This window comes from Phalaenopsis equestris, unplaced genomic scaffold (genome assembly GCF_001263595.1).
Source record: "Phalaenopsis equestris unplaced genomic scaffold, ASM126359v1 Scaffold232964, whole genome shotgun sequence".
Taxonomy (NCBI): Eukaryota; Viridiplantae; Streptophyta; class Magnoliopsida; order Asparagales; family Orchidaceae; genus Phalaenopsis; species Phalaenopsis equestris.
Window position 1 is genome coordinate 65,874 of NW_018250922.1, and position 11,848 is coordinate 77,721.

Here is an 11,848-nt window from a genome sequence, read left to right on the forward strand (position 1 = left end):
TATATATATATATAATGTACGTATGTATATGTATGTACATTTGTACACACGTATATGTATATATAAAAACATAAATATTAACTTCTCTCAAGTAAAAATTATCTTTTGATGCACAGGTTTGGATATAATTCGTATATTACAGCGTTAACATAAAAATTTTAAAAATTTGATGTTAGATATGTATATTAACAAGAAAAATTATGTGAAATGTGCCCCACACCAAATATTCACACAACAAAATCTTAATGAAAACCGATGCCATAAGTTCAAATGATAATCAGTGTTCATTATAAGCGCTTGAACTCGGTTTGTTCATAGTGGTTTCTTCTTTGGCATGCAACACCAAACAGCCATCAGTACAGGTGTAGCTTTGAACCAAAAGGTAGTCAAAGGCAACATGCTTTGCATTTGCCAGGAAAGCTTACTCTTAGACTGTCATTGCGTTCGATTTAAATACAATTTGGGCACCATTCAATACGGGCGAATATATATATATATATATATATAATTGGTATTTGACAGAGACCATTGGTATTTGATAGAAACTCAAATACTGATTCCTTATGTGCTAGGCCAAATGTTGAGAGCCCGCGCTATGTGCTAATATTCGAGGACCGCCATGCCACTAGGATTTGAACCTTTAACCTGAGGGGACGACTTACAGAGAACCCCGCCAACACACAGGCCAAGGCATGCGCATATATATATATATATATATACGTGCTCTATTAAAAACAATAATCTATCTATCTATATATATATATATATATATATATATATAGTTTTAATAATAAGTGTAGAAAGCGTAGTATAAGGATATCGAGAAGAAAGACTATAACAATGACCAAAATGAAACTAGCAGTAAATGTTAAAACCATACACCATGATTAAAAGCAAACAATGTTTTCCAGATGAGAAAAAAGACTCGTTAACAAATGCATTACATGAGTGTACATTAAGACCAGATGACTCAAAATTCCAAGCAAAAAAATACAATAACACATAAATCTAATGGAAAAACTTGTTCAAACTCACAAGCCTGGGATGGATTTAGCTCGGATGTACTCCTTGAGAAGAGCTTTTTCTTCGTCTATTTTCTTTTTTTCTGATGCATTTTGAGGCTTTAGTTTCCTCTTCTCTTCCAATACCCACTTGAAGAGCTCCCGTTGCTCCTGCTCAGGAATGGGAGGGAGGACCTTTATGGGTACAGCACTTTCAGGTTTTGTCTGCTCAGAAACTGTAACATTTGCAGTTGCAGCTGGAGCAGATGCAACTTCCCCATTCTTCTGATCATTCTGATTTTCTTCTTTCTTTGAAGTCCGTAGAAGTACATAAACTGCAAATCAGAAGAATATTAAATGAAAGGATGCAAGTCCTCTATATTTAACATAACTGCGGAGCTGCAGTTGAGGCATTCCAATCACTCAACCTTTCTGTCGATAGCCCTGGAATTGAATCTGGCTACAGTTTATGGAATAGGGACACCTCCATACATAACCACATAATTCTTATGTATTTACATATCTAAACTTTCACATTTCCATACATAATACTCTAATCTTTAATATCACACAAAAAATACCACTATTACTAACTTTTTATAAGTGGAGTACACCTTTTCATGCATAAGTTTATGACACCAAAGTGTTATAATGTAAATATCAAATTTTAGGTGTTAGATATGTAAATACAACTGAATTGTGGTATTTATGTAAATTTCCCTTTGGAATACATAAACTGCAACCATGCAATTACGATGATAACTATAAGGAATTTGCAACCACAATTGAAAAGAAAATGTCTGGCAACTTACATGGCATATAACTACAGCATATAAATTAGTAGAAAACAGTGGAATGGAATTCACATAGAAGAAAATAACAGCATAATCATATCCATAAACGTGAGATGTAGCAGAAGTATGCATTGTAGTTGAAAGTCCGCCTATCATCAGAAATGAATAAAAATCATTCATCTACATATGGTGCATGCAAAATATTTGTAAGATGCTAAGAGCGAAGTCATATTAAAGCAGGGCATAGGTTTGTGTCATAAAAAGTATCATATACACAATTTCATTCAACGCTTGTTTAGTAGAAGCACTAGTCATTTGCAATAAACAAAGTTTCTAAGGGGCCATTTGGGATCACTTTTGTTTTCGTTTTTTTTTAAATGTTTTGATTTGAAATAAACATATTTGGTTATTTGATTAAAGTATGATTGTTTTTAAAAATAATAAAAAGTTTAAAAAGTTATTTTGAGCGTTTTCAAATACATGCTATTTTGTTTTATAAGAAAAATAATAAAATGGTAAAAAACATACTAAATAAATAATTTAAAAAAAAAATAAAAAAATAAAAAATAAAATTGATCCCAAACAAGGCCCCAAATAACTGTTTGGGATCACTCTATTTAGCTACGCAAGGTAAAGCACTAAAGTTGCTTGAAATAGGAGCAATGAAAAAAAAATCATAAATCCAACATCAAACTATTGGCGTTTGCGGTGATCTAGGAATCAAAATATTCGCCTCTCCAAGGGCAGCCCAATATCACAAACAGATCGTGAAAGAGAGTTCTAAAAGTCACAGTAACTCCAAAAATTATTGAGATAAAAAATGGGACAAACAGAAACAACGATGATAATTTGCCATTTTTCTAGCAAAATATTCCCCTTGGCAGTATAAACTTGTAGCCAAACCATGAATTTATCACCTATAGAGGTCACAAAAACTTATAGAAACAAAAACATAAGGGAGCAAACAATATGAAATCCTGCAAGTGACATCACAATCCAATGTTGAGTTGTAATTTTCAACAGCGATAGGGTGTTAGGGGACCTATTCACCAGCTCATTAGTCAGTTAGGTGAGTGACTTTCTCTGGGTCACACATGAAGCACCAAAGAAAAGAGAAGAGGATTGGTTGATGACTTGAATGAGCCACAAGCCAATCAAGGGCCTAAACATGCATCGATTTCGATGTTCTTGGTATTGTGGAATCATTGTAACAAGGCAATTGTTTTGATTATAAATTTGTTAGAATCAAAGCTTTCATCCTTTGATTTTTCTATGTTTCCAACTCCCAAATTTGAGCATTTTGAGATGCTTTTTTTTTTTTTTTTGCATTTAAAATCATGATTGATTAGAAGGAATTTCACAATATCAACAAGGATGATGCTAAGGAAAAGAGTGTCAAGGTCACAATAGAAGCCATGAGGGACCGCTGATAACATCTCATTGAAAATCTCTTGCAATCATACAATAAAATATAAGAATGCTGTAAATAATAATTTAGTGTACATATATATATATATATATATATATATATAATTAGTAAACAAAGATGACAAATAAACTCCAACTGTTTTTCTATTATACAATTATAAGTGGGTACAGATAGCATCTCGTTGAAAATCACTTGCAATCATACAAGAAAATATCAGAGTGATATAGCAGCGCCACTGTATCTATTAAATTAATAATTTAATATACTTATATATATAATTTGTAAACAAAGATCATTGATAAAAAAACTTTCAACTGTTTTTCTACTATACATTTATAAGTGGGTTACTGGTTTTTCAATGTGTTCATCGTGAGAGGTATATGAAGTGGAACAATTCAAGTAGAATTTTTTTTTAGATTTCTCCTTGAAGCAAGAAAATAATGTGATACTTATGAGTTTTATCATAATGAGCTGAGTGTGTTCTTCTTTAGACATGGAATTTACAACAATTTGATCATTATGGCATTCAATGCAGAAAAACCTTTTAAAATTGACGAGCTTAAAATAAAATAAACAAGTTGTTATAACATGAAAGAGATAAGAAATTTGTGTAATTCATTGCATGAGAGAAAGAGAAAACAAATATGACCTATTATTATTTTTGCCAACAAGCATGATGCGTTCAACTATTATGGAAGTTGAAAAGGAATACAAAGAAGTGTTAGCTTAACGTGATGCAGTAGCATAGTTTAAATTTCGTCAAGCTTGTGGTCATTAGACAATGAAAAATGCTCAAAGCTGTTGATAAGCGAATCATACAGTTGCATAAGTTATTCAAAGCCTATTGTTTTAAAATTACTCAATTTTTCAATGCATATTAATAAAAAATTACAAAGTAAATCCATGTATCAAAGGCACTATTTGAGAGATGTTTCATTTAGGAGAATCATCAGTAATAAAAAAAAATTGTCTGATAGTGATAAAAATATATGATGAAAAAGTGTTTGTAGCAAAATCACCATATTTTTCTATGAATAATAATTTTTTTTCAAAAAAAAACACTTATCCCTAACCTCTATAAATATAACTGATATTTTGTCTTTAAATTTGTTTAGGATGAGCAAGGTTTGATTTGCTTCAAAACAGAACAAAGTTTAGAATCAAACCAAACTAATCATAAAAATATAGAAATTAAAATTAAAAGGATCAAATGTGAAACTAAACGGAATTAATTTGGTTTTCAATTATGTGTTACAAATAATAATAATAATAATAATGATTGATTAGGTTCAAACTTTAAACTAAAACATTAGTTATCATGTTACTTCCACAAGTGAAGGGTAGAATAATTGAAAAAATGAGTTGAAGCTAACGTGGCAAAAAGTAAACTAAAACACAGTAGAAAAGGGGAAAAAATGAAGAGAGCACTTGAGATAAACAGTTGATGGAAATCACAAAGCCTCATAAAACGAACTGTTCGGGTTGAAATGATGGAGTTTTCCCTGAACTAGATCTTATTTATTAGAGCCCTTTTATTGTTTACATCAAAAGCTTCTTAAAAAATTTAGGTATTTTATCTAGCAAACCCATGCACCTCTTCTTAATTGAAAATCAAAACACCACTTCATTTGTTATCTTGTTACTTCCACAAGTGAAGGATAGCATAATTGAAAATCAATAGTAGGATGATCTTCAGACCTCATTTTCTTTCCTAAAACAATATAAACAAAAACATTTGGATGGACAGGAAAACATTTTTTCATTACTCACCTATTTAATCTAAAGAATAATTAAAGCCTCATGATTACAAGATTAAAATATAATATTATTTCACTTTTTTGACATAAAAATAGCTAAATATACATAATAAAAACTCATTTGAACTTTAATTCATGTAAAATTAAGGGGTTTATTGGGTCAGCAATAAAATGAATGCACTTCATCCCTTTTGCAGGACTTTTGAAAATCCTAGTGTTTGTGAATTTCAAATACAATGCTTTGAATAAAGTATTCATGTCAGTCGCCCACGACCGGCAACTTGCCAACATCGACTGCCGCCGTTAATGAGAGATCATATATTGATTTTAGTTTTTGTTCAAACCAAAAAAGAAAATATAAAGTCATACATTTATTTTACATTATACTAAACAAATCAAAAGTATTCCAAATACAATACATTACGTTTACAATGCATTCCTTTTTCAAAAAACCAAATAACCCGAAAAAATTTTAAGAAAATTTTAAAAAATGATTTTAAATCAAACTAAACTAGTCCAAACCACTATTTTTAACTTTCTTGAAATTGAAGGTACAATCTATTTAATTCAGCTAGCTTCATATTTAATCAATTTAATTTCCATTTCCATATTTTTTTTATCGATTTTCTAGATTCTAAATCATAGTCGAATTGAAAAACAATCAAATTATGATTTCTAGAAGAAATTAGCAATGAAAAATTTTGAAATGCAAATGTCTTTCATACCACAAAATTATTAATCATAAAAAAATAAAAAGTTTTCTCATCAAATTTTTTTCAACATGAAAGCTTTTGCTCAAAATTAAAAATTTGTTGTCGGGTATATGGATAAAGTAGCTCCGGTAATAATGGTTAGACTAAATTACTCACGTGTCAGATATACTGTTCTGACATATGGATTTGTAAATTATCATAAATACGAATGAGCAAACTAAATAATTTATAAATAGCAAGCTATGAATAATATATAAAAAATATTAGCTTAATTTATCAATAAAGTCCTCAAAATAATTTTCATTGTCTGATAACCTTGATATAAACCAATTTATAACTATGCTACCACAGCAAGCTAAGGTGAGATAGCTTGTGTTCCTTTCCAACTTCCATGGATAGAGGTAATAGGGTCAAATTCAGGCAAGTCAACTAAAGAATCAAAGGTTTCAATTTTGACAAGATTCAAGCTCAAGTTGAGTTGGAAATAGTCAGCATATATGTGTGTGTGTACGAGTGCGTGATTATATATATATATATATATATATATATATATATATATATATATGCGTGCATGTGTACACATATACATATAAATTATATGCACATTTAGGCTTGTGCATTATTTGATAAAAACCAAAACATCAATGAAATCAAACTCATTTGGTTGATTTGATTCAATTAAAAACAAAAAAAACATTCAAATTTTTAGTTATATTCAATTTTCAATTTGTTAACTTTGATTTTGCTCCTCAAAATGAATTAACCAAAAAATAGAAATGGGGACCAGTTCATCATCAAATAGAATTTAGGATCGCTGCATTAAACTTATTGCTCTTGGCATGCTCAATTTAGATCCCATTCTGGACTCGAGGTTGCCACTTTCGTGTATGGGCGAAATCTAAGTGGCGACAGGCTTTGTCAAAGGGAAAAAATGGGGAAGGGATATTGGAAGGTCGTGACTAGCAAAACTAATATTTTAGACGTGCTTGACCTCAGCAATTCAAAATTTCAATTTCTCTTATGCAGATGCACACTACAGACACACTCAGCCTAGCCCTAAGATTTATATCTTCATGATCTCAATCCTCTTGGAAGATTTTGTTAACCCATTGCTTATCTTGTCCTTCTCCATTTCCAAAGAAAACCAAGGTTTTTTTGATTTATCAACTTATTCTGTGAACTTAATTAGAAACTTTTGAGATCTGAACATTAATTTTATGGGCAACAGTTTGGTTGAGAAGCTCGACACTATCCCAACATGCTTAGCTTTGAATTCTCTTCCCCTAGTATTTCCTCATCAAAGCTTGAAATTTTGTGGGATGACGTAATTCAAAATAACGGTTAACTTCTCATGTGAATTTCCCTTTCTATTTCTTCATTTCTTTTTAGATCTTGACATTTGTGTGGGTTGAATGTTGTACCAAATTCTCAATGTCAATCTCTAAATACTAGTAAATTAGTTGTTCCATAGAAATGTCATACTGAGATGAACCTTATGGTTGATAAGCTCAACAACTAGCTCAACATAACCTTGAACTTTCCTTCTTTTAGCTTTTCTAATCAGAAACTGACATTTCTAAGAGTTGAAAGTTTGGTATAGAATTCTCAGTTTGATCTTTATACAGTTGGAAGGATACACATGTGATTAGAATTTCTTATGTGCCGCCTCAATTTATTATTTGGTTTCTCGAGATTAATGCATAATTCAGGACAGATGATAATTTAGAAAGAAACTTAGTAAATGCTTATCCAGCCAGAGCATAGTAATCCACAAGGCCTACAGAAGAATCTACTTTGGTTTATTTTATAATTTAGACCCTAAACTAACTACTGCTCTGTTCAAAACCGAAACAATTACCAAATTACATTTCAGTTCACTTGCAATCAATTTTAGCAAAAAAAAAGATTGTTAAGTTTGATTTTCTTGACATTAGATTTTGTTTTCAATTGGTTCAATTTGTGAAACAATTGCACGTGCCTAGGAGAATTTTACCCCTTTTCTTCTCCGAATGAAAATATCAATTACTTGCCTACAAAAAAGCTTCCGCTTTATTTCTCATTTTAGTAACATATAAATTCGGCATCATGTATCGTTTATTATAAGCTCCTTAAAAACAAGTGATTCATGTACCTTGAAAGCAAAAAATATCGTATGATTATAAATCTTACATGTTTAAAGAAAAAGTGCACTCTGCTCATGACCTGGTCACACATAAATATTAAAAATCCTATAATGATCTAGAGAAGAGAACTAAAAGAAACCATTGTCCAAAACCATTTACTTAAAAGGCAGCTCATGATGAACATATTATGAAGCATCATGACTCCTCGTAGAAAATAAGTTGAAGTGATAAAATCTCAACCTAAGCCATGTCAATAAATTGCAAGTCTTTATTCAATGAAGTCCTTTACTGACAAATTATATGAGTTAAAAATTTTATATTTTTCCCTTTTAGTACACACACATACACACACACACGCACAAAATAGTTTTTGTGCTTATAAAGTTTTGATAACCAAATGGGAATGTGTAATGAGAATGAGTCTAAGCAGTGATGAGAGATTCTCTATGTGATGCGACTAGTGGACTCCTTGTAACTTCTACTATGACTTCACATCCTTGCCAATTAGCAACATCTTATAAGTAGTGGCAAATATGGATACACAAAAACTATGTACCACGCCATAAAACAAGGGAAGTTATACACATTCCACTCAAAAATTTTCAATTTATATATTCAAAACCTAAAATTCAGTATATAAACACATAACACTTAAAATTTTAAATATCAACAAACACCATCAACCACAAATGCTGTTCAAATCTCGTCAAGCATGTCCTGGTGTTTGCACGTCATCAATACCATAGCCTTTACTGTTTTGGCGAGTCTTCAATCTCATTGCCTTCATCACACGCAATTGATTGAAGAAGCATACAAAAGTCACAATGGAGCTCGCTAGAGCAGCATTGATGGAGCTACCTAGGGCGAGAAATCGAGGACACTGGTATAGGGGAAATGAAGTCATGATAGAGCTCAGTTAACAGCGTTAAAAAAGAAATATATTATCTAAATATTGATGTGTAGGTGTTAAATATGTATATGAGAAAGTTTTGAGTTCTCTTTATGTAAATCTCTTCACAAATTTATGATAAATTGAATTACAAATTGTGTAATTAAAACTTTAGTTAGGATGGCAATAGCCACGATTCATCAAATAGTGTGACTAAAATATAAAAATGGTAGAGCTCTGTATTAGAAATTTAAATCCTACAAAAATAGGAGCACTGCATTTGTATTTTTTTTCCAGAAAAAGAGACATATAAGGAAAATGAATTCAATAAACTATAGTAAAATCACATTTTTTCCCATATTGACACTTTCATAAGCATGGATATGGAGATCAAACAACATGATAACTCATAATTAATTTCTCCCTTTCTATCTCTTGGGAAAAAAAAACAAATTGAATATTTTGGAATTTTTTGCTCAAAATATTAAATAACTTTAAATATTTTCGTAAAATTATAAATGAATATTTAAGATAGTCAATATGTATATTTTACATGATAAATTTTTTTGTGATCTGAATTAAGAATTGTCAAAAGACAATTAGCAAAAATATCAAGTACAACAAAATTGTATGAGTTTTCTTCATCAAGTTATGCTGAGGGAACTCTATTCCCACTATCGGATGTTCTTAGAAGCTCTCCATTGATCAGAAAAGCGTTCAGCTACATGCCATATTGCAAGGATATATGCACAGGTAGCTAAAAGTTTTGCACTTAACAACAAATTTTTTTTCTCTCTAAGCTTCAAGCTGTCTCCCTTCGATAATAATTAAATAAAAAGCTTATGGAATAAAGAAGCATCATCAAAATCTAGCATGGCACCTACTAGACCATTGATGGGGAATGGATATTGTAGTGGAAAAAGCATCAATTCATATTGGTGCTTAAGAATAGGAGACAAGGATTGAGTTAGATGCGGAGAGAGGAAAAATAACATAATAAGATGCTTACACAGATCATTTCAGAGTTAGCAATGATTTTAACCTTGTGGCCTGCATGCCTCTCATCACCAAAGTTGTTGTGGTGGTCCATCCATGATGTTCATGTCGCACATGATAAATAACAAAGTGAAGTTATTGATCTATCACTATGAGTCTTTGATTGGCCAACATATGTCAAACTTCACCATGGTCGATGTGGCCTTTGGGATTGTAAAAATCTCTATCCTATCAAGTGAAATCTTTATATGAATTAAAGAGCTTAAGGCAGCTAAAAATGATAGAACCAAAGCCAAATTTAATTATTTTTAATCTGATCGGAACCCAAATAAGCTAAAAAAAGCATGATCAATCGAAAGACAAGTTCTGTTGTGCACATCAAATCTATGGATGCCTAAATGGCTTGAAATGGGCCAAAATTGTTAGGTTTGAGATTATATTTCCTATGATAAACATGAATAAGTCACTATCAGTAAATTTAAAAAAGAAAAGGTCATGTTCCATGAACGGGCTACTAAAATTTAGTTGTTCATCCTGTAACAACTATTCATGATCAACCAAAAATATTAAGTCAACAAAAACATATGTGTTCAAGGTCAACCACCCAACCAAAACTTTGCATTCTCATTATCTTGGTGTTTACATGTAAGACATTAGCACCTATAATGAGTTTCCTTCTCAAGAGATACCCAAGGAATAAATAGCACGAGAAATAAAAGCTAATTTCAATTTTCAATTAAACTGTCGATACTGATAAAAGGGCTCGTCAACAAAGTGACCATCTTTAGCTGCGAAAGAGTAATGGGCAGCTGTTAATTTCATTGTTTTGTGACGTCCATAACAAAGTAATTGCAACAGTTTTGAACAATAATAGTTTTCTTAGCCGAAATAAAAGAAGCACCATATGATAAGGAGAGAACAGCATGCAAAAACGTTTAAGAGTTGTCAGCTCTCATAGTTATCCTTATTGCAACTCGACTCAAATTAATTACGAATTAAAAAAATTGTAAGCTGACACGGATAATTTCATTCAGAACCGATTACTATGCACAAAAACCTACTAGGAATTGAATACTTTAAATGGATTACAAAAAAAAAATTCATAAAGAAGAGTAAAAACAACAAAAAATTCAAAAACAAAAACGAAAAAAAAAAATCAACATTAGACCTAACAGGAAACTGTGGCGATCGAAAGAAAGAAAAAAAGTGAATAATTCACATTTGATTCACTGCAGATCAGGACAACATATAGGAAAAAAGCGAGACCTCCGACGGCAACATTAGCAACAAGGAGGGCGGGTAAAATGCGACGAAGAAAGCTCTTTTTTGCTGCGGACGGCGCCGGCGTAGAACTGACGGAGGAAGACGGAGAGGCCATCCTAGACCGGGCTGCGAGGGATTTCCTCCGCGCATGTAACAAATCGCCTCATTTTATTGTGTACGGCCAGATTTTATTAGAATCGGTCTGTAAATTCAGATGATACAAATTGAATTAAATCAGAATTTTAAATTTTTTGAGAGTTTTTTTGTGATATAATATTTTTTCTTAATGAAAGAACAGCTCATGACTCCTTATGCGTTAATATTGAAAAAGGTTACAAGTATTAGGAGGGGTAGTGGATCGCCATCTAAAAGCAAAAGTACATTAAAGGCCTAGGGGTTCACTATCCATAGTACAACTCGGCACAACAAAGAAAAAAAACTCAAAAGTACATGAATACCCAAAAAATTGTATACCAAAGGAAAAGTATACCCAAAACACATGTAAACCTAAAAGAAACAATATCTTTAAGAGAAAGAGCACCAAATCCAAAAAGAAGCAAAACAAGTTCAGTGAGGGGCGTAGCACACAGCCTTGAAGCCAAATAACAGAAGTTAGCTCATCTCTCAGTAGAGTCCAAAAGCAACCTGCATGTAGGTAACCGAGAAAAGGAGGCAGCCGAGAATTGATAATGAGAGCATATGTCCTTCCGACACTTGAGCAGCAACACTTCCTAGGTATCTCAAAATCCAGAAAAATGTAAAACATATGTTGCCTAACCAAAGGAAGGCACCAAAAAGAAATGGTGATAGTAGCAAAATAGTATAGGAATGAAAACAACTGGTTACAAAGTGAAATCATCAGAGAAACAGTAAGGAGGCCAGC

At 31.7% G+C, this 11,848-nt stretch overlaps 1 protein-coding gene across 2 annotated transcripts; it reads right to left on the bottom strand.

Moving 5' to 3' along the window:
• Positions 1-866: 866 nt before the first annotated feature.
• On the bottom strand, positions 867-11,161 carry LOC110038484. Of its 2 annotated transcripts, XM_020743343.1 has the most exons (3): positions 10,969-11,161; positions 1,814-1,944; positions 1,098-1,336 (listed from the first exon to the last, which is right to left on the bottom strand). In XM_020743343.1, exons 1-3 carry the CDS (start codon positions 11,078-11,080, stop codon positions 1,199-1,201), a joined length of 381 nt encoding a protein of 126 aa, XP_020599002.1. In that variant the 5' UTR covers positions 11,081-11,161; the 3' UTR covers positions 1,098-1,198. The 2 variants fall into 2 exon arrangements, with proteins under 2 accessions (XP_020599001.1, XP_020599002.1); XM_020743342.1 differs by lacking the exon at positions 1,814-1,944 and having other exon boundaries at positions 867-1,336; positions 10,969-11,148.
• Positions 11,162-11,848: the final 687 nt, after the last annotated feature.